This window comes from Leptodactylus fuscus, chromosome 6, assembly GCF_031893055.1.
Source record: "Leptodactylus fuscus isolate aLepFus1 chromosome 6, aLepFus1.hap2, whole genome shotgun sequence".
Classification (NCBI taxonomy): domain Eukaryota; kingdom Metazoa; phylum Chordata; class Amphibia; order Anura; family Leptodactylidae; genus Leptodactylus; species Leptodactylus fuscus.
In genome coordinates, this window is record NC_134270.1 from 68,677,840 (window position 1) to 68,702,076 (window position 24,237).

The 24,237-nt window shown below is 41.1% G+C and overlaps 1 protein-coding gene across 4 annotated transcripts in view; it reads left to right on the plus strand.

Moving 5' to 3' along the window:
* The window catches only part of PPP1R12C (protein phosphatase 1 regulatory subunit 12C), a 91,293-nt gene that overhangs the window by 27,368 nt on the left and 39,688 nt on the right, over positions 1-24,237 (plus strand). For 3 of the 4 annotated variants that reach the window (XM_075280116.1, XM_075280117.1, XM_075280118.1), the window contains exons 2-9: positions 1,901-2,031; positions 3,672-3,790; positions 8,731-8,890; positions 8,976-9,120; positions 9,426-9,500; positions 10,179-10,267; positions 11,854-11,993; positions 16,729-16,817. In XM_075280116.1, the coding sequence (XP_075136217.1) occupies positions 1,901-2,031; positions 3,672-3,790; positions 8,731-8,890; positions 8,976-9,120; positions 9,426-9,500; positions 10,179-10,267; positions 11,854-11,993; positions 16,729-16,817 (948 nt within the window). Of the gene's footprint in view, positions 1-1,900; positions 2,032-3,671; positions 3,791-8,730; positions 8,891-8,975; positions 9,121-9,425; positions 9,501-10,178; positions 10,268-11,853; positions 11,994-16,728; positions 16,818-18,688; positions 18,812-24,237 lie in introns of all 4 variants that reach the window. The other variant, XM_075280115.1, reaches the window with a different exon arrangement.

Here is a 24,237-nt window from a genome sequence, read left to right on the forward strand (position 1 = left end):
AAGTGCTCTCCGCCGCGTCGTTCGTTCAAAATACCGGTTTGTACCGGTATGCTAATGAGTTCTCTCGCAGCGATGGGGGCGTCCCCCATCGCAGGAGCAGCGATGGGGGCGTCCCCATTGCAGCTCGAAAACCGACCGCAGCGCCGCCTCTATGGTCTTGCGTATCCTCCTCTTGCTTCTTCAGCGTCCTATCGCACGACTGCGCAGTATGCTCTGTTCGGCGAAGATTGCCGAACGTACTGCGCATGCGCGAAATTGCGGTCCCAGCCATAGTGCGGGCACTGCAATTTCGCGCATGCACAGTACGTTCGGCAAACTTCGCCGAACAGAGCGTACTGCGCAGGCGTGCGACAGGACGCTGAAGAAGCAAGGAGAGGATACGCAAGACCATAGAGGCGGCGCTGCGGTCGGTTTTCGAGCTGCAATGGGGACGCCCCCATCGCTGCTCCTGCGATGGGGACGCCACCATCGCTGCGAGAGAACTCATTAGCATACCGGTACAAACCGGTATTTTGAACGAACGGCGCGGCGGAGAGCACTTCTAAAGGTAGGAGACGAATAGCCTTTCTAAAGGCTATTCCGACGTGTTAACTAGAAAAAAATGTGTTTTAGTGGTAGAATCCCTTTAACAATTGAAGTCTCTCAATCGCTATATAAAATATCCTATCGTTTGGACATGCAATTCCTATGTGAACTTTTATGTTTCTGTGGTAACCGACTACAGACAAACCCTGTGTATTTTAATTATTTTATTCAATTGAAATCCATTTCATGGTAACCTACCAAATGTAATTTTTTTTTTTACCAGGGCTTTTTTAGATGGTCCCAGTAACATGGTCTGTGTGTTGTGTTGGTTTCTTTGCATTGGGCCACCTATAGCATTTGAGAAAGCCAAGCATGGCAATATGCAGGTGGTTTTAGTCCCTATCTCCATCTGCCTGGTGCATGCTGTTTTATATGCCTTATCCTTTTATGAGGTGTATTTGGTTATTTGATGTTACATATATGTATTTGTTTCGTTCATGTGTGTGCATGTATCCCCTAGAGTTATTATTTATTAAAGGGTATTCCCATCAATATAACCATATTTAAGTTTGTAGACAATTCAAAGTTAAACGTTTTTGCAAATAGAAGTGATTAAAAGTATTGCAGCTTTTGAAGATTTTTTTTTTTTATTTATTTTAACCATTTTATTGGTGACAGTCTGTTGTCTTGATCAGTTGCCAATGGAAAAGACCATGAATACTGGAACTTTCTAGGGTCTGGGACTTTTCTGATTTCCTTATCGTGCTCGAGATATCTTCTCATATTTGTAGTGTCCCTGTCCTGTAAGAAATAAGAAAATCATGGCTGGATTTCTGACAAGTCCCAGAACATAGAAGTGCCAGCATTCATGGTCCACTGATCGAGACAAAAGACTGTCACTACTAAACCTATGTTCACATCTGTGCCGACGTCTCCTTTGTAGATTCCTTAGCAAAAACCACTGACGTTCGGAAGAAAGAAAAGTCCTGCACAATATAAAAACTGCGGACCCGAATGGCGGAGGCTCGTGCACAGATATGAACCTAGCCTAAGATGGTCAGAGAATCTTTGAAACACTTAAACAATTTTGCGCACTTACACACACTCATATACAGTATGTAAAAAACCAAAACAGTCTACAAAGGTAAAAATGGTAATGTTCATTGGAGAACTCCTTTAAGTGTAGATGTGGGGAAGGGGTTTATATATATACTATAGTAACTTATCCAATTATCAGGACATGCTGCTTTTTAATTGATTGAAGAATTCTTAATTGATAATTTAGGCTACTTTGGTAAATGTACATGAAATATTTATTGAATTCTTTGTATCACCTCTTGGTTTTTGACAATGTGATTGTTTTGTTCTTCCTTAGGCATGTATAGATGAAAACCTAGAAGTGGTAGAATTCCTGGTAAACCATGGTGCCAATGTGAATCAGGCAGACAACGAAGGATGGACGCCTTTACATGTCGCCGCTTCGTGCGGTTACATGGAAATAGCAGAGTGAGTAAAAGATCGCTAACTTTGTACACTAAATAATCATTTCCTGTCAGAAAGGCTCTAGTTGTCTTTGTTGTTCGGTGCAGTTTGTGCCAGTTTTGCTGCTGTTTTTGGCTGTAAGGATGTACAGGACCTCAGAGACTTGGGTTACATGGAGAATCTTTGTAGCAGCGTTTTATTGACTGAGCTAGTGGCAATCATTCAGTAAAGATGGCTGCTATCACCAAGGGATGGCACTCATTTGACTGCAAGAGTAGCAGGAAAAATGGCAAGGTGCAGAGCAACTTTGTCAATGGTTGTGATGGCAGGATTCATTGGTCAGAACATAGTCTATGAATCAAGGAAAATCCTATTAAACATAAAGTTGATGTGCTCGCAGTAGGACAGTCATATGCTAGTCCTTTATCAGTAATGAATAGTTACTGCTATATTCCTCCCAATCTTTTGTCTTTGCAAGGATAAAGTGGCGTTCACACTGCCGCTGCTGTCCGCCCTGAGGTGTCCGTGGTAAACCCCGGGGAAACCAGACAGCAGACGGCTTGCAAGTGGTTGGCTTTAAAACCCATTCATTTGAATGGATTTTCAAAGGTGAACGCCAGTGAGCGTTTTCAGCCTGACTGCCTGGTGTCCGTTTTTTTCCGCGGACACAAAATCCTACATGGAGGACTTTGTGTCCGTGGAAAACAAACTGACAGCAGGCGGAGAGGCTGAAAATACTCATGGGCGGTCACCTTTGAAAATCCATTCAAATGAATGGGTTTTAAAGCCGACCGCTCGCAAGCCATCTGCTGTCCGGTTTCCCCGGGGTTTACCATGGACACCTTGGGGCGGACAGCAGCGGCAGTGTGAAGGCCGCTTTAGTGGGGCAATCACTTACTCTTTGCGGTTTGTATTAGCCACACTTGGGAAATCTCAAGATCTTCTAACAAGCAGCTGGGGTAAAATTTAAGGTGCTTAAGAGTGTCTTACTATCTGACACAGTCATTCTGTATCCACAGGATGTTTTATAAATGTGTGATAGATAGGTGTCCATTGTCCCCCATCTCGTGACCACACATGTGCGGGGTCTCTCTATTATTGTCTATTAGAGTTGCAGTAATACCAGAAGTTAACTGCTTGGCTATTTTCGAGACTTGCATTGACTTTAATGCCCAAACGTGAAGCTGTCTCCATTGTGGGTATGTCCATATATACCAGAAATGCTGTAGATGTTTTTTTTTTTTTTTTTGTGTGGAGATTATATACACACAAGATCTGCAGCAGTTTGCAGTTGCTGTTTAGTGCATATTTTAACAAAACTCAATTTAGACACTGCAAAAATATTTTCATATACGAGTTTACGTAGAATCTGTATTTTAAGAATACGAATACATGAATAAGAGAATGAGACAACGCATTGTAATACCTGGCACAACCACTACTAAAAATATGGAGCTGTGCCGGGCTCTTCCAAAATCAGATTGGTTGCCGATAGCTGAACCCAAAAAATCTTCAGTTGATGGGCCTATACTAAGATTAGTACAACAATAACCATGTCACATATCTGCAAGGTGGTGGCGTACTTGAGTCATTTTTTTCCCTGTACTTTTAAACCCGTGAAGTACTTTGAAGACTTCTAATAAACTTTCTTCACTTCTTCCTAGGTATCTCCTGAAGCATTCGGCAAACATTGCTGCTGTGAACAGTGACGGGGATGTTCCACTGGACATTGCTGAAGATGACTGTATGGAGACTCTGCTCCGTGCGGAGATCACAAAGAGAGGTGAGAGTCCTGGCACTCGCTAATCTTCCTCCGAACAGCAGCCATTAATCCAGGACAGGAAAACGACTTCATGCTGGAAAATGAGGCTTATTGCCGGCACGACCCTTAACTACATAGCAAAACATTTCCACAATGCTTACATTTAAAAACTGCTTTTGAATCATTTATTCCATAAGGGTCTAGGAAGCCTTAAAAGCTGAAATAATGGGGTGTGTAGACAGGTTCTGTCCTGTACTAGAGCAGCAGGAATACAGTAATACACTTCAGACATTTTTGTCATTTAGATTTAAAGAGGACCTTTCACCATATCTGGGCACAGGCAGTGTTATATACTGCCAGAAAGCTGACAGTGCGCTGAGTTCAGCGCACTGTCGGCTTTCCCGATCTGTGCCCGGTGTAAAGCGCTATCGGTCCCGGTACCGTAGCGCTTTACAGTCAGAAGGGCGTTTCTGACCATTAGCCAGAGACGTCCTTCTGCCTCGCGGCGCCAATCGCGCTGTGCTGTGGAGCGGGGAGGAACGCCCCCTCCCTCTGCTGATAATGCTCGTCTACGGACAAGCTGAGTGAGCAGAGGGAGGGGGGAGTTCCTCCCGGCTCCACAGCACAGCGCGATTGGCGCCGCGAGGCAGAAGGACGTCTCTGGCTAATGGTCAGAAACGCCCTTCTGACCATAGAAGAGCTACGGTACCGGGCCGTAAGCTCTTCACACCGGGCACAGATCGGGAAAGCCGACAGTGCGCTGAATTCAGCGCACTGTCAGCTTTCTGGCAGTATATAGAACTGCCTGTGCCCGGATATGGTGAAAGGTCCTCTTTAAGAGGATTGTTGCTTATCTTGATATATAACATGGACGACAACAACTGCTTGTGTGGCTATTTATTATAAACTTATAAAATGATAATTGAATATAAACTTACAATAAATATTAACAATTTTATTTATTTTGATTTTTTTTATGCCTATTGATCCCTCAAAATTGATCCACCTGCACTTTATCTGTTTCAGGCAATGATTTGGACCCATAAATATATATTGGGTGAATAATCAATAATGAATCTGACCCAAGAGTAGGAAAGTAGAGAGGAAAACAAATACCCTTTAATACATCAGTCATAGAACGCTTGAAGTAGAAGTTTGTAGCTTTTCAGAACCCTTTGAGTGAAAAATTGAGTCTTGTTTTCCTGCTGATGTTCTTTTCTACTCTTTTTAGAGGGGTTGTCTAGATGATGCCCTCGGAATGGTTTAAAAAAAATAAATCAGTAATTTCCTATGACTGAGGGGTCCCCACTGGTCTTTACTTGTCTTTACTGGTCTTTACTTTATCCTGTCTCAACATCTGGGAAGTGCCCACCTTGTGCTGTTCCAAATAGTGGTATATATTAGGTGGCAGGTGCAACCAAGGATGCCTCACAAGGGTCCAAGGAAAGATGAGGCGATTGTACCCCCTAACACCAAAAAAAGTTTTAAAACAGTAAATGTACGTATGTATTCAAATCGCCCACTTTCCCTAGAACACATATAAAAGTACTTACGGCCGGTCTACAAATCTATAAAAATATTTTTCCCATATGGTAAATGCCGTAGCAGGAAAAAGTCAAAAGTGCCAAACCGCTGTTTTTTCACTGTTTTGGCTTTGATACAAATTTGAATAAAAAGTGATCAAAGCAATAGTAACTCCCCAAAATGGTAAAGCTGAAAAGTACACCTGGCCCCTCCAAAAAAAAAAAAAAAAAAAGACACCCTATACATCCCCATACACGGAAGTATAAAAAAAATTATGGGTATCAGAATATGGTGACTTTTAGAAAAAAAAAATTAACAGTTTTGGATTTTTGTTAAGGGGTTAAAATGTAAATAAAACCATAGAAATTTGGTATCCCCAGAATCGTACCGAAACACAGAATACAGGTGACATGTCCTTTTCACTGCACAGTGAACGCTGTAAAAATGAAGCCCATAAGAAAGCCGCACAAGTTTTTTTCCAGCTTCCCATTACATTGTACAGTATAATTAATGGTAGCATCATGAAGAAAATTTGTCCACAAACCTCATATGGCTCTGGGAGTGGAAAAATGAAGGAGAGGAGTCAAAAACAAAAATCAAAAAAATGCCCTCAGCTTCAAGGGTTAACTGTTTACTATACACGCATTGAATATTCTGACCCCTTCTTTTAGCTGAGGCCCAGTTAAGAACTGTAAATACATTTTCTCTGTATTCCTGGAGATCGGCCCTGACCCCCATTCTCCCCTTTAGGGTATGTTCACATGGTGGAATCTGCTGCTGATTTTTAGGCAGATTCTACCTCAGAATCCCCGCAAGATTCTGTCCTGATCCTCCTGTTGTTTTCAATGGACAGAGTTTGGACACTGAAAATATAAGCGCCCTGCTCCATCTTGCTGCACATTTCTCAGCAGAACAGCGGCAGAATCTGCGGTGCTAGGCGGTTATCCAGGGCTGATCAGTGTCTGAAAACCACAGCAGAAAGCTGAAGCCTTACTCTCATTTTCCGCTATGGGGGCCAGAGGGCCAGAAAATCGAGAAGATTTTGAGGTGGAAATCTGGGCCCTTAGACCTGTGTCTAGCTGTAACATAACCGGCTGACACAAGGAGCCTCTTAGTTGTGTCTTGTCTGATAATATGGCAAAAAGATTGTAAAGTCCACGCCCTTGCTCAAGCCTCACCCTTCATCTATTCCTCAGAAGAAAGTGGATCAGATTAAGATTTATCCCTGTGTTTTGCAGGGTTTCTACAAGACTATTCCAGGGCAACTTAGTACAAGTCAGAATCTTGTAGCACAATGATCTCCTCTTCTAGGGTTTAGTGTTCCTTTACAGGGAACCTGTGAACGCTCTCTATAATTCTGGTAATCCAAAGTGTAGTTACGTGGTTTAGTATGGAGCAGTGCTTTGTTCTAGTAAAATCCACTTTCAGAAATAATCTGCTTTACAATTCTGTGCCCAGCAGCAATAGTTTGTCTTTTAATCTCTGGCCTCTATAACCGGAACTGTGTGTTCCCATTTTTTAGTACTGTATGAATGAGTGGCACTAGCAGGACTCTATACATGAAGAGAAACATTCAGCTTTATTCCGTAATGATTTATATGGCGACCGGGACGCACTACCATCTGTACTGACATTATGTAGTCAGAGGGATTTACTACTTCCCCCTGTAATAAGGATACAATCTCGTTACAATAAAACAGAAGTACAAAGATGGCGGCCATGCTGCTAACACATGGAGTGCGTGCCTCGAGGCTTCTCGTTCTGCTGGATCTATAGTTGTGGTGATTATCTGATCTTTTGTCGTGGCTGAACATCTTGTAGATTATAGTAATTTTCTCCTTCCTAAAAGGGAAATCATCTCAATATGCTCTGACTTCATGATGAGCTTATGCTAATACACAGCGGCTAATTTCAGGGCCTAGTGCTGCAGTGTAAAGTAAAATGGAAGGATGGGGAGGGAGTAGCCACTGGCAGAATTTTTATTTTATTTTTAATTTTATTTAAGAGAAACTTATTACTTTGCAAAAGCCTACCTATCTGTGTGCAGTAGGAATATCATAGACAGATACCGTATCTACTCGAGTATAAGCCGAATTTTTCAGCACCATTTTTGTGTTGAAAAAGCCCCCCTCGGCTTATACTTGGGGAAGGGGCAGACAGACAACCAAAACACCCCTTCCCCAGCACCTAGCATCTACTGCACCCCAAATCTCCGATACTCGAGTCAATAAGTTTTCCTAGTTTTTTGTGTTAAAACTAGGGGCCTCGGCTTATATTCGGGTCGGCTTATATTCGGGTCGGCTTATACTCGAGTATATAGTTGTGTGATAAATGTCCATTATTGGAACTTATTGACTGAACTCCCTTTCTGAGCTTGTGATTGACAGCCTTCCCTGTCTAAGCGGCTGTTCACATCCCATTTTGGTCATCTGTTTTCTGCATGCTTCATACGGATGATGACTGAAAATAATTCGTTTACATAGTCAGTGTTAAAGATTGATAAGTTTGTCCTTTTCCTGACAGAAAAGGAACAGTTCCTTTTAACATTGACTCTGTGTAAGGCCCAGTTCACTTCTGTACGTGAGTTTCCATTCGTGGAGTCCGTTTGGGGACCTAATCCACATAAAATATGGTTACTTTAGGAAACTTGCAGGCCCCATAGACTATAATGGGGTTTCTGCACGAAAAGTGCACAGAGGAAAGTGATCCATAAAACTGATCTTTTAGATGGATGAACAGAACATGATGTGAACGGTCCCTAGCACTTGTCAATCACATGTTGTCCATGTTACTCCTTATCCCAGAAAGGGAATACAATCAATATGTTCCAAGTTCTGCTGAATACTATACTACTAAACAATATATGTCTGCTGTATAGCATGCTGCCTGCCTAATAGCCTACATATTGCAAGTGACATGCTCCCTTTACATGACCTACGATTAACATAACTGGCAGTGGAGGTGAAAATGCACATCAGGTCTATACCTGGCGGTCTGACATCTTGCTGTATTCACACAAGGCTTTCCTGGTGCAATGAAGAGCTATATTAAGAACATGTAATCCGTAGTGTTCCAGTTAATGCATGGAGGAGTATATAGTCTCAGGGGACATATGCTGCTGGCTTCAATGTCTAATTATTTCTAGCAGGCATGATTAAAGGAATTTACTGAGAAGGCTATTGCCGTATCACGTCTTCTCGACAATTAGGGCGGCGTATATAAGATGCTAACATGTTTATCAGGCAAACATTTACAGCAGGCTCCAAGACCAGTACCAGAGATGCTTCCAGTTCCTGACTTCTTAAAGAATGCATCTAGAGGTTAAAGGAGGGCTCAGAGAATGACTTTGTATTATGAATGCTAGTTAAGAGATGCTAATCTCTGTCAGGTGTCTTATGCATTGTCATCATTGCAGGCTTGTGTTCTTGTCATTGTAGGCATAGATATCGAGGTGGCAAAGAGGGAAGAGGAGGAGGTGATGCTTCAGGATGCCCGCCAGTGGCTGAATGCAGGGAAAATAGAAGACATCAAGCATCCAAAGACTGGGGCCAGCGCCCTGCACGTGGCTGCAGCTAAAGGCTACATAGAGGTCATGAGGTAATCTGGTTAAATTGGAGATCATTCTATATTTAAAGTATCTGGAGCTTGGTTATTGATGTCCTTCTGTCCACACTCTGACCAGGCTTCTGCTTCAGGCCAATTTTGATCCAAATGTTCGGGATAAAGATGGCTGGACACCCCTGCATGCTGCTGCCCACTGGGGCGTAGAAGAGGCCTGTCGGCTTTTGGTGGAAAACTTCTGTGACATGAGTGCCCTTAATAATGTGGTAAGGCATGATTTGGGTTTTTTGGTTCCCCTTTCATCTGATGGTGTCTCATACTGCTGAAAGCACCATAAAGATCCTTAGCGAACTCCATAAAGCCACAAGCAGATATCCTGACTCCATCTGTGGTATGATAATTGCACTTTTTATTTTGTAGGCTATTATTTACACGTACATCAGCTCATCTAGTGATGGTAAAGAAGGCCCACGTATCCACCCACGAGCAGATGCTTTTGACCTGGTTGCTATTTCTCATACTGTTGTGTGTGTTTTCTGTGCATCCTTCTCACAAGAAGTTTTTCTTTTAGGGTCAGAGGCCTTGTGATGTTGCAGATGAGGAAATTGTTAGTCTTTTAGAAGAGCTGCAGAAGAAGCAGGAAGACGTAAGTAACACCCTCATTACATGCTGCTTTTCATTGACTTGCTGCTATTTGTTACATGCAGCCTGTCCTGGTTCTGTCTTCCTGCATAAGTTTTCAGGGAGGGGGCTTGGGTTGGGGTCAGCCGTGCTGATTGACAAGGACAGGCCGTGGGTTCTTATCCAGAGAATACACTGTGTCCATCTATGCCGTCAATACCCCCTCTCCCAAACCTTCCTAAGGGTCCATGCACACGGAGTAAAATACACGTGTAAAGAATACACGTATAAAAATAAGACTACCATTAACTTCAATGACATTTTTTACACGTGTAAAAAAAGCACCAAAAACCACGACGCCATTTGAGTCTTATTTTTACACGTGTATTCTTTATACGTGTATTTTGCCAAAATGAGCGCGCGTTTATTCCATGTGAATGTGCCCTAATAGAGAATTACACCTCAATTGGGTCAGAATTAGCTGATGATTTTGGTGTGGAACCTAAGTGAATGGATCCTTAGGTTGCAGAATTTAATGCCAAATACCACCCATGTTCAGTTTCTCAGGAGGGGCATACCTGACAATTAGACCCCTCTTGTATAAATAGTAAGTTCAGCTATTTGAGTGCCTCCATAAACTGCATTAAAATATTTAAGCAGAAATTGCTGTTACCACACTAATACATTTCTGTTGCTGTTTTAGCTATGGAGTGAAAAAGAGGCAAATCTTAAAAGAGCGGTTATCGATACAGGAATGGACCAACAGACTGTAAATACAAGTAAACACAGGAGGTGAGCTATATGGTGTAGCAATGCTGTGGATATGCGTAATATCTAGAGATGAGCGAACACTGTTCGGATCAGCCGATCCGAACAGCACGCTTCCATAGAAATGAATGGAAGCACCTGGCACGCAGACTTTGCCGGCGGCCAGCCGCTTAACCCCCCGCGTGCCGGCCGCTTCCATTCATTTCTATGTGAGCGTGCTGTGCGGAACGGCTGTTCCGAACAGTGTTCGCACATCTCTTGTAATATCTGCTTTCGGAATTTGAAGCAGATTTTGATGCTGATTCTAAAACCTTCACTTAAATGGGGGTCTTAGGCAGAGACTGCCTGAAGGAAGTGCAGGAGTCAGATTTCAGGCAGAATTTGGAGATGATTTTGAGGCAGAATCCAATCCAAATTTCCACCATGTAAATATACTTTATATCTACTATTGGGGAGAGGTCGTTATGTGGTTGGTGGGTTTGGCTAATGCATGTCTGATGTATTTGGGCAACCTTGCAGTGTGTCTTCTTTCTTAATAACGTTGTTTGTATCTCAAAATAAAAAGTAGCATTCCCTTTTTAAAGTAGTTTTCTGTCAAATAGGACCTTTTAACACCATCTCCAGTCACCACTCCATTGATTCCAGCAAAGTTGGAAATTTTTGTCCACCTTCCACAATTCCGAAGTAACTAGCAAAATTTTGGTGCCTGATATGCTAATTAGGCTCTCTATTAAGTGGGTGGTCTTGGCTCAGAGAAGACAAAAGGACATGATCCTGAGACGCGTCGTCTTTTACTGGATAGCATCAGACCTCATAACTACACTTCATTGCTTCATCTGCCTAAAACTGCCCACATGATGGGCTTATTGGAGGGCTCTAACTGCTGAGTCTTCACTGATTCTTACAGGAGGGCTGTTGCACCCTGTTGTGAAAGTAACCAGGGTGAGTGCAGTCTTGTCCCTGCTCCATTCATTTCACTAGGAGTGCCATAGATAGCAGTTGTACAACTCCGCTAACTCCTGCACTTCCATTGAAATAAATGGCCTGGGCGGTTTCCATGTCCACTGCAGCTACATCCACAACGGTGATATACCCGCACCTTTTCTGTGGTCGTACTCGCACCGATCAGCAATTTATTAATCATTTTCATGGCGTAAACCCTTTACAGGATGCAGTGAGTTGGTGGAGGTGGCGAAAGGTCCTCTATAAATCACTTCCGACTATTAGGTGAAGTTGCACATAATGAGCCATATCCAGCTCACAGGAATGTATCACGTTCTGCGTTTCTACTATTGAAATAGTTTTATATGGAGTGACGTGTGTGTTTTACATTTCCATGTGACCCAATCCTTTCAAGCTTTCTTCTTTTCTGAATGTGTTCCACATGTGACAGGGCTGTGATCTTCACACCTTTATTTTTGTCTTTTATCAGCACTCTGCTGTAAAAATAATGAGCAATTAATTCTAAGAGCAACGCGGCCCCTGTAGTCAGTGCTTTCCCTAGCAGCCAGGCTTGGCATACAGGGAGCTTTAGCAGAAAATGAATATAAAAGAGTAGTTTTGAAGCTTTTGACATTTCTGAATCCAGCTTTGTTTACACTGATTTTTAGAAGCTCCGTGTGTCGAATGAGCAGCAAAGAAAAGATTTCTGTGCAAGACCAATCAAAGGAGAGGAAGACATTAGGAACGATAGCTGTTGGCGATGAGGAAGGCTCTTCCAGCTCAGAAGAGGACAATGAATCTATAAATGGTAAGAGAGTAAACTTTAGAAATTCCTAGTGGGAGCTTTTAATGTGAAATTTGAAATATAATTTTATATTGCACTTTTTGTTATCATCGTATTTGTATCACTCTGGGGACTTGATCTGTATAGGCTGCTCCATTTCTGGTAGGCTAGAGTCATCCAAGTATCTGACTGGCCCACTACAGTGTTTCCCCGAAAATAAGACAGCGTCTTATATTAAATTTTGGTCCTAAAGATATGCTATGTCTTATTTTCAGGGGATGTCTTATTTTATTTTTGTGTGCTGCTGCCACCACTGCGCTACGCTGAGATGTTCTTGCTTATGCAAAGACTGTATGAAGAAAAGCATTGCGGCCAGCTGAACGCTGGGTGCGGTGTCTGTGTGCACAGGAAAGCCGGCTGCTGCCACTGCTGTGATACCGTACGTTGTATCCACTGTCCCTGCTGCTGTGGGATGAGCTGGGAGAGTGGACCCCCTGCCACATACGACGCTTAGTGTATGCACATTGGGCATCTCCCAGCTCATCCTAGTGTATCGCAGCGGCGTCAGCAGCCAACATACCTGTGCACATGGAACATCGCGCACAGTGTTCAGCCGGCTGCAATGTTTTTCTTCATACAATCTTTGCACAGAAATATTATTATTGGGGGATATCTTACTTTTGGGAGGTGCCTTATATTGGGCAATTCAACAAAACCTCTGCTATGTCTTACTTTCAGGGGATGACTTATTTTTGGGGAAACTGTATGTAACACTGTATTCCCCTTACATCTCCTGTAGTTGAAATGTCTTGTTGGGTTATTTGTTTGGCGTGCTAGGAATAAATATGATAGTCTGAATGGACTTCAGGTAGGAAAGTGAGATGACTGCTGCAGACCCATTTCATTCCAGTTCTTCCACGCTAAGTATAGCAGACAGTTTATTAATGTATAACAACTAGTTCACCACTGCTCCTATATACAGTTAGGAAGGGGAGGGGTACGCTATCCTGGAGAGGGCAAAACCACAGTGGCAGAGCCCATGCTGACTTTTTCTCAATGGTAGAGAATGGTTTACTGACTGTTCTGACTCTTACATAGCATGGTTGAAACAAATCCTATATCGGTTAAGTGCAGTAAAGAGATGTAAAAGAACACGGCTGGCTGAAGGAAAGGGTGGTCTGAAATGCCATTCACACATCTTTTTTAATTTGCTTTTTATTACACTTGTCACTGGTTGGAAACTGAAAATAATTTCATAGCATCAATAATTGTAAATTGTGTTCACCTTCCACTGAGCACAATTTATAATGCAATATTGGTGTACAGATTAATGCTGCCATCTACTGGCTAAAATTGAGTAGACCCAGCTGATATATATATATATATATATATATATATATATATATATGTATATATATATGTATATATATATGTATATATATATGTATATATATATCTATGTATATATATATATCTATGTATATATATATCTATGTATATATCCACACAGTTAGGGCCAGAAATATTTGGACAGTGACACAAGTTTTATTTTAGCTGTTTACTAAAACATGTTCAGAAATACAATTTTATATATATATATATATATATATATATATATATATATATATGTATAATATATAATATGGGCTGAAAGTGCACACTCCCAGCTGCAATGTGAGAGTTTCCACATCCAAATCGGAGAAAGGGTTTAGGAATCATAGCTCTGTAATGCATAGCCTCCTCTTTTTCAAGGGACCAAAAGTAATTGGACAATGGACTCTAAGGGCTGCAATTAACTCTGAAGGCGTCTCCCTCGTAAACCTGTAATCAATGAAGTAGTTAAAAGGTCTGGGGTTGATTCCAGGTGTGTGGTTTTGCATTTGGAAGCTGTTGCTGTGACCAGACAACATGCGGTCAAAGGAACTCTCAATTGAGGTGAAGCAGAACATCCTGAGGCTGAAAAAAAAGAAAAAATCCATCAGAGAGATAGCAGATATGCTTGGAGTAGCAAAATCAACAGTCGGGTACATTCTAAGAAAAAAGGAATTGACTGGTGAGCTTGGGAACTCAAAAAGGCCTGGGCGTCCACGGATAACAACAGTGGTGGATGATCGCCGCATACTTTCTTTGGTCAAGAAGAACCCGTTCACAACATCAACTGAAGTCCAGAACACTCTCAGTGAAGTAGGTGTATCTGTCTCTAAGTCAACAGTAAAGAGAAGACTCCATGAAAGTAAATACAAAGGGTTCACATCTAGATGCAAACCATTCATCAATTCCAAAAATAGACAGGCCAGAGTTAAATTTGCTGAAAAACACCTCAAGAAGCCAGCTCAGTTCTGGAAAAGTATTCTATGGACAGATGAGACAAAGATCAACCTGTACCAGAATGATGGGAAGAAAAAAGTTTGGAGAAGAAAGGGAACGGCACATGATCCAAGGCACACCACATCCTCTGTAAAACATGGTGGAGGCAACGTGATGGCATGGGCATGCATGGCTTTCAATGGCACTGGGTCACTTGTGTTTATTGATGACATAACAGCAGACACGAGTAGCCGGATGAATTCTGAAGTGTACCGGGATATACTTTCAGCCCAGATTCAGCCAAATGCTGCCAAGTTGATCGGACGGCGCTTCATAGTACAGATGGACAATGACCCCAAGCATACAGCCAAAGCTACCCAGGAGTTCATGAGTGCAAAAAAGTGGAACATTCTGCAATGGCCAAGTCAATCACCAGATCTTAACCCAATTGAGCATGCATTTCACTTGCTCAAATCCAGACTTAAGGCGGAAAGACCCACAAACAAGCAAGACCTGAAGGCTGCGGCTGTAAAGGCCTGGCAAAGCATTAAGAAGGAGGAAACCCAGCGTTTGGTGATGTCCATGGGTTCCAGACTTAAGGCAGTGATTGCCTCCAAAGGATTCGCAACAAAATATTGAAAATAAAAATATTTTGTTTGGGTTATGTTTATTTGTCCAATTACTTTTGAGCTCCTAAAATGTGGAGTGTTTGTAAAGAAATGTGTACAATTCCTACATTTTCTATCAGATATTTTTGTTCAACCCTTCAAATTAAACGTTACAATCTGCACTTGAATTCTGTTGTAGAGGTTTCATTTCAAAACCAATGTGGTGGCATGCAGAGCCCAACTCGCGAAAATTGTGTCACTGTCCAAATATTTCTGGCCCTAACTGTATATCTATCCGATTATTTGTGGTGGATCTATACATTGTGATGATGGTAACAACGTCATGTTCTTCATGTTATAATGTACTTGTGTGAAAGAGTGGCTTGCTTTAACTCTTTTTAATACAGCATAAGTTTTGGGGCGACTTCCACATTTTTATTTTGGTATATAACGACACATAGTGAAGCTAGATATACACAGGAGACATTTGTCTGCTGATCGTTGGCAGATCCAGCTTATTTTGATAGCATCTGCTTCTCAGAAGATTTTACCAATGTAACTGGCTCTGACAATGGTCTACAGATAAGTGCGCGGCTCTCTTAAGAGGAGATAACCAGGAGTGCTTAATACACGCTGTGCAGTTATAGAGGTTATCCCATCAAGAGTGGACTGGGGTACCTGCTGCACCTTCAACCTGGCCGCAGCCAGACTGAATGTGGGTGTAACTGATGGTAAACAGTCCCTTAAATGTGAGTGCCAGAGATAGCCAAAGTAAGCACTCTGCTTCAGCACAGCATCCACTACCAGTAAATGCTGCATATTTCCACCACAATGTATAGCATGTCTGCCCAAATTCTGTAGGTCCAAAATTCCTGGAAAAATCTCTGCTGGTTTTCCTCAGTCTACAGTGCTTGCAAACAGGTTTGCTTCATGCAAGTCGTCAGCAGCAAATACATAGCGTACTTGTCCTGTGTTAACATGGCAGTACTGTGAAAACACCTTTCTTTTCTGTTACTTCAATAGGCAAATGGCATACGTGAATAATACAAGTAATTGTAAGAAACATTGTAATATATCTTATTACAAGGGGAAAGGAGCATTTTTCTTTCAGTTGGTTTCCCTGCTTCCTCTACACCTGCTAAACTGATTTTCATTCTGAAAATGTCTGCTATATCCACCTGATACTATGGAGAGGGAAGAATGAGCAGAGGAAGAGCAAATAAGAGCAGCAACACAGGTTTAGTGTGATGCAGGAACTAAGAAGAAGCTTACCATTTCAACCAAAGTGCTTTATTTACATCAGCATAGGTCAATACGTTTGAATGTCATGCATGGTCCTGGTGCTGTTTCTGCCCAGGCCTTCCCAAAAAAAGTGTCAAATCTGTAGTCCTATAATGGCCAGGGTGTGTCCTACTCACATCTGTATTGTTTACTCTGTTCTTCTGCCCTGTTGTGGAACTAGAAAAACAGTTTAAACAATACAGATCAATCACAATTGCTCCCAAGTGACTACATTGGAGGCTATTGGGTACCTGTTTTTTTTTTTTTTCTTGTTCTTTTTCTCCCTGGCAACACTGAATGAAAAAATTTACAGGACTTTTGCGTCCACGATTTCAGACTATATCTGTGCTGAATGGACTCTAGTGCAGACATAATTGTAACCTTACTCCTCATGTACACACGCCAGGTTACTCTGAGGGGCAGGACACTTACACTTTTAGGTTATAGTTCATGTGGCTGAATTAAAGCGCTCACTGGTTATAAACTGAATGGGATTGCTAAGCAGTTTCTGATAACTTTGTGAATGCGACTTTTTACTGGAAAAATATTTATTCTTTCCACAGATCCTAAAACAAATGTTCAGGTCAATGAAAATGGATTATTGCCAGAGGCACAGAACAGCACTTTGAGCCCATCTTCACCTGACCAGCAGGTAAGGTCATGTCTGTTTCACAGATTTTTAATTTTTTTTTTTTTTTTTTTTTTTGTTTTAAGGATCCCTCTTCTTATTAATAGTAGTCTCACAGGTTTCCATTCCCATATGTTTTTTTTTTTTTTTTTTTTTTTTTTTAAACTAACCCTTCACTCTAGATCATTATCAATATTCCATGTATGTATTAGTGCAGTAGAAGAAGAATGAGATCGGGATGAGCCTCTCTGTAAGGATTGATGGGATCAGAAGGGAGATACCCTCTCCTTTAGCTATAGTCTAGTAGATCTGCACTAGACTGAATGACATTGATAATGACCTGGTGAGAGATGCTGTGATGTTCTTACCGTGCTCCTGTAACCTTTATGTAGTAAAATACAACATAGTACTTGTCATTTATCAAAGTGTTGTCATGAGATCACCACTAATTTTTAACCTGAGGCTTCAAGCCTGCGACATCAAGCAGTACTGAATCAGTATATTATACGTTATAGTAAAATGAATTTATTATGGCAACGGACCCTTTAAGTTAAAGCAGATATAAGATGCTTAAGCTAATACTTGTAACCAGTGTTACTAAAGCAGATTTGGTGATTCCAGGGTTGGCACGCAGCCGGTGCAGCATGGAAACCCATGCTAATGTGTTAGATTGAGCCTCTTACAGCAGCTGTAACTTTATGGGTCTGTCATCCCAGCAAATTTACCCAGTATGGAAAGGTTTATTCCTGGCTGCATTTGGTTGATCTCATAACATTTGGAAAACTTTAGTTTTCCATTTGTTATTAGGAGGTGTTAAGATTTCAGCTAGGATTGTGTGATACATGTGACTTGCACATAGGATACTGTATATTTAATAATGGCACCCATCCATATACTAGGTTCAGTTATTGGTATAGCCTTGATCTATCCACTGTCATTGTTGGGTATTTGGCAGCAATGTCCATTTTAGTTTATTGCTCCCCCCTCCATTATTTCATTGGCCACATGCATGTGTCTGTGCCGCAGATGTCAGTGCCTTGTGCAGTGTCAAAGCTTTTCATCTTTAAAGTGTAGCTCCGAGTACATATAATGGGTTATCCAATTCTTGTAACAGTTACTGCAGCGGATTACTAAGAGTATGTTCAGATTATAGAAATTTCTGCAATTGTATTATTTATCCAAATGGATGTTTGCAGATATCTACACATATGCACAACAAACAATCTCATACCCAAGGCCTGCCATGTCCAATGGATTTCTTAGTCTTGAAGAGGCAGATTGGAGACTTGGAGGATTGTAGTGTGCATGTGTAGGGGGAGATGGGGCTTGGCTAAGTATGTGGTGTGTATGACCAAGCTAAGAGAAATGTTCCTTTGACTTGTAAAGGCATACATGCTATTTCTACAGTTTACAGGTGGGACTCCTGCCCTGATCTACAGTGACTATACTAACATACAATTGCTTCCATTTATAAATAGATTTTTGTACTTGATTCGGAGTTACACTTTAAAGTCCTTTTATTTAGGCTTTGTCTGGAAGACTTGGTGAGAGCTTATTAACATTGGGTGGAAGTTTTAGTTTATTGGGCTTTTCTGTCACATTGTGCTTATGTTGTATGAAAAACTTCACAAGATAAATTTGCTACTTCTGGACCGATCTCTCTTCTGTCTTTGTCTTTTCCCTCTCTGTCTCTAACCACTTTTCATTTTCCTCCTCCTGCCTCCTTTTCCCTTTCATCTGAGGTGACTGGTTGGTCTTTTTCTTACACTTCTGCTGAATTTTAATTTCTTTCTCTATTAATTTTCCTTTCCGTCCCCCTGGCTTCCCTACTTGCTCCCTCTTACCGCGTGATTGTCTTCGTGCACCTGCTTGTGTGTCTCCTTCCATCCCGCCAGCCCCTTCTCACCTTTGTCACTCCCATTTTGCCCCTTGCTGGACCAATAGGTCCCTCCATGTGGCGTCAGAGCTTGCGCAAAACCGGCATCGTTCTGGTGCCCCAGAGAGGCCAAAAGGCTGCGGTGAGCAACATTTGTCTTGTTTGTAGTGTATGCCTGTGCGTGATCATTTTGGTTTTGTGTTATTGTATTGTTTTGTTTTTTTTGCCCTCTCACTTCTTTCCTGTTACTCTGCAAAAAAAAGAAAAAAAAAAAACAGGTTTGTTAAAGAGGACCTGTCGGCGACAAGTAAATACCATTTTCTCATGAAATTACAGTTCTACAGAATCCTTTCTTATAACTGTTATTGTTTCCTCTGCTATTCCTCCTGAAATATACAAATAAATTAAAGATTGAGCATTACCATAACTTTTGTTAGTAGATTTTTGAGGAATAACACCGGATCTGCAAAATTCTATGAAGGGGATTCTCCAGAATTGTTCAATAATGGGAAATTAAGTATTTACTTAAATCAAAATGCCCGGATTGCTAAAAAGTCCTAAGTTATTAAAGCGGGTCTCCTGTCAGCTATACTGAATCTGTCACCTGAATATGTTACCCTATGGATGGGTGGCATAGTATGGGGGTACAGGTTAGATTTACGATTCGTCCAAATGGCACAAAATGTAGGAGGAGTGATTTCCCTCACTTGTTTCCAGTGGATGATGGCTACCGGGTATCTCATATACACAGTACAGACCAAAAGTTTGGACACACCTTCTCATTCAAAGAGTTTTCTGTATTTTCATGACTATGAAAATTGTAGATTCACACTGAAGGCATCAAACCTATGAAGTAACATGTGTGGAATTATATACTTAACAAAAAAGTGTGAAACTACTGAAAATATGTCTTATATTCTAGGTTCTTCAAAGTAGCCACCTTTTGCTTTGATTCCTGCTTTGCACACTCTTGGTATTCTCTTGATGAGCTTCAAGAGGTAGTCACCTGAAATGGTTTTCACTTCACAGGTGTGCCCTGTCAGGGTTAATAAGTGGGATTTCTTGCCATATAAATGGGGTTGGGTCCATCAGTTGTGTTGTGCAGAAGTCAGGTGGATACACAGCTGATAGTCCTACTGAATAGACTGTTAGAATTTGTATTAAGGCAAGAAAAAAGCAACTAAGTAAAGAAAAACGAGTGGCCATCGTTACTTTAAGAAATGAAGGTCAGTCAGTCCGAAAAATTGGGAAAACTTTGAAAGAGTCCCCAAGTACAGTTGCAAAAACCATCAAGCGCTACAAAGAAACTGGCTCACATGAGGACCTCCCCAGAGGAAGACCAAGAGTCACCTCTGCTGCGGAGGATCAGTTCATCCGAGTCACCAGCCTCAGAAATCGCAGTAGGTTAACAGCAGCTCAGATTAGAGACCAGGTCAATGCCACCCAGAGTTCTAGCAGCAGACACATCTCTACAACAACTGTTAAGAGGAGACTTTGTGTAGCAGGCCTTCATGGTAAAATAGCTCTAGAAAACCACTGCTAAGGATGGGCAACAAGCAGAAGAGACTTGTTTGGACTAAAGAACACAAGGAATGGACATGAGACCAGTGGAAATCTGTGCTTTGGTCTGATGAGTCCAAATTTGAGATCTTTGGTTCCAACCACCGTGTCTTTGTGCGACGCGGAAAAGGTGAACGGATGGACTCTACATGCCTGGTTCCCACCGTGAAGCATGGAGAAGGAGGTGTGATGGTGTGGGGGTGCTTTGCTGGTGATACTGTTGGGGATTTATTCAAAATTGAAGGCATACTGAACCAGCATGGCTACCACAGCATCTTGCAGCGGCATGCTATTCCATCTAGTTTGCTTTTAGTTGGACCAACAGGACAATGACCCCAAACACACCTCCAGGCTGTGTAAGGGTTATTTGACCAAGGAGGAGAGTGATGAGGTGCTACGCCAGATGAACTGGCCTTCAGTCACCAGAACTGAACCCAATCGAGATGGTTTGGGGTGAGCTGGACTGCAGAGTGAAGACAAAAGGGCCAGCAAGTGCTAAGCAACTCTGGGAACTACTTCAAGACTGTTGGAAGACCATTTCAGGTGACTACCTCTTGAAGCTCATCAAGAGAATGCCAAGAGTGCAAAAGGTGACTACTTTGAAGAACCTAGAATATAAAACAGATTTTCAGTTGTTTCACACTTTTTGTTAAGTATATAATTCCACATGTGTTACGTCATAGTTTTGATGCCTTCAGTGTGAATCTACAATGTTCATAGTCATGAAAATACAGAAAACTCTTGAATGAGAAGGTGTGTCCAAACTTTTGGCCTGTACTGTACACTGCAGTCTTCAGTCACTAATGATCGGGAAGGGGCAGAGCGCCTCCTTGTGAATACAGTGGACCTATTATTTGCTTTGGTAAGGTGAAAGCTGCTCTATGATTGGTTTCTTTGGACATGAAGTTCTGTCTTTCTTTAGACAATAATGCGAAATCTGTTTAGCAGTTTTGTGCAGTTTGGACTAATATTATAGCTGACTTGTACATTCATTTAGAAACACAATTAGAAAATGCATCATATTTAAGTGACAGATTTAATATCGTCTCTGAGACGTGACACTTTCCCTTCACTCTGCGGCAGGTTCGTGTCGGGCAGATTCATGTAGTAGGTGTAGCACACTCACATAGACTGGTTATAGACAGAGACAAACCTCTGGCAACTTCCACAGCCCGACTTTGACTCCTTTATAAATGGCTAACAGCCATGGTCAGAAAGAAGCCGTAAAGATCCTCTAATTCACTAAAAAGCAAGTGACAGAATTCCTATGAAAGTAAATAGATAACTAACTATACATCTAATTATACAATATCAATAATTGTCTAATAATTCTAAATAGTCAGTAACCTTTTTCTAACTCCGACTCCACCCAAAATTGGTCCTGACTCCACAGCCCAGGATATAGGGTGCATTCAGCTACAACCTTGTTTTTTGTGTTGGCTGCAGTGGGACTTACTATATCAAGAAGACTACTATGTCTATGGTAGAAATTCTTCACGCTGACAATGGGATCACACAGTTGCCAGATTAAATCATTTTAGATTTGTTGGAAAGTATATAGAGAGAGAAATTCTCCAAAGTTTGTATGTAAGGGGTTGTCCAATACTCAATATTAACGACCTATCCTTATGAGAATATATTGCACTTCTGTTGTAGAAACGAGTGCCCACACACTGCCCACGGTCAGGTCACCATGCCCCCTATACCTTCCCAAGTGATGGCAGCAGCAGTTATTGACCTCATCTGCGCAGTCTAAGATCGTGCAACATATTAGCGACATATATGCAGCCACAACATGCATCACGCCTGGTTAAGTTGCAGTTGGAGCTGTGCATTGGTATACACTTTATTTTTATTTATATATGTTCACCTGAATGTTCCCCTCATGGTAGATTCCAAATGGTAAAACCAGAACCAAAATGCTGGCTGGCATTCATCGGATTCTAATAGCCATTGCTTATTATTGCTGCTTCATCTCATTCATTGCATGTGTGTGTTGCTTTATCCATCATAGTAGTGTACGTGGAAATCTCTTCTCACTTTAAGAGTATCGCTCACCTTACCTGACTTTAGTGAATGTTTTTAGTAAAACTTGGTACTATGTGGAGTTACATGTATTTCCCATAACTGTTCTGTGCCATTTACTTTCATTATAAATTTCCACCATCCAGTCAGAATTTTCCGCCTCCCATTTACTTTAATGGAAGTTATGAGATGGAATCCACATGAAGACTGAGCATGACGCTTGTTTATTCACTTATTTATTTTCTGTTATCATCGGCCTCTTATTCAAATCAATGGAACGTGGCTTTAGGGGGAATTTGGAGCTGATTTTGAGGTAGAATCCCCCTCAAATTCAGCGCCATAATCTTCTGTGTGAACATACCCCTGGAGGAACACCGAAATGCAAAGTGAAAAGGTGTTTCAGCATTGTTTGCTTGGGGGTATGTTCTAAGACTGATCTACTTCAAATCGATCTCTGATCCAAGACCGCTTGCTTTCTTTATTTTGCTTATCTGTTATGGGATTTAGTGTCTGGCTCAATTATTATTCATGTTGTGGTTTTTTTTTTTGTTTGTTTATTTTTCTTCCACGCCATGAATTTTTATTCATATGAAATATATATATAATATTTTATTATATATTGTGATTATTTATATTATAAAAATGTATACGAATTTATTCAATACATTTTTTTTCTTTCTCTATGAAGCACACCTTCCATATAGCTGTGTCTAGCTGGAACATCCCTAGTATACAATATACCTTGAGCTAAAGACAATAGGGAATCAAAATAAAAGGGGTTAATTTCTGAAGGCTACCCTTGCTACACATTACAATTTCTGAGTACAAAGTGAAAGTTGGAAGCTGAGCTGTATTTGGTTGCTTTAGACAACAAAGACTATTTTTTAGTCCTTTGATAAATCTCACCCATCGTGTATTAGTAAGTCAGATAACTTTACATTGCTGTGAATAAATTGTATTCACCCAGAAAACTTATTCAGCTACATCTTTACAAACAACATGAGGAGGAAAATGTAAAACTGCAAAACTTGGTCATTAGATTTACAAAAATGTTACACTTTTATTGCTGTAGACTGAACTCCCCTTTAACTTGCATTTAGGATGATGTTAATTTATATAGTGTTTTATGTCCTATCCATTAGTCACACCTCAAGGGTCATGTTATAATAATGGGATATATTTCATAGTTGGGAATAGCCTAATAGTAAGGGGCAGTTATAGGTTTCCACAACCTCCACTTATGCCGTTGGCGAGTCCCATTGTCACCAGAAAATGACATGTTTAAATGAAGTTTTTACGTTAAACATATTCCAACCCCTTTTCTTTCCTGATGACGGAATATCTAGAATGATTGTGTCTTACATAATGTCTGTAGTATTAGCAGTACAAAGTTTTATTCCATCTTCGATTAAGAGAAATGTTTTACTTTTTTATTTAAGGTTCACAATGCAAAAGCAATGTGGTTTCCTACTTTGCCCTTTTTACCAAATAAGTGGTTTGTCGGGGTTTAGAAGCAGAGGTTTGCCTTTTGTTTCTTCCAGCACCACACTCTTCCATAGTTTATGATTATTGCAGCTCGTGCACATTCAAGTGGGTGGGCTTAGCTATAGGACCCAAAATAACCTGTGACCAGATTGGCACCTTTTTGGGAAATCTGTTCTGGACAATTTTCTTCTTTGTCTTTAGTTTTGTTCTGTTCTTTTTTTATTTGCTTGAATAGAAATGATGTGCCTATGTATGACTGTACGTTGTTGGTTCCATCCATTCCAGCATTGATGTGACCATGATGCTTGAACTATACGTACACGTCATTCTCTTTATATAAATCTGCTTCTACTGTAGTCTTACAAGGTGATAGCCTTATCTGCTTTCCATTAGGTTTTCTTCTATAGCTTAGAGCAGCTGGTGCATCAGTTCCTACCTGTATGTATATGCCAGAAGTGATTGATTTTTTTTCTTAAGTGGAAACCTTGAGATTTCTCC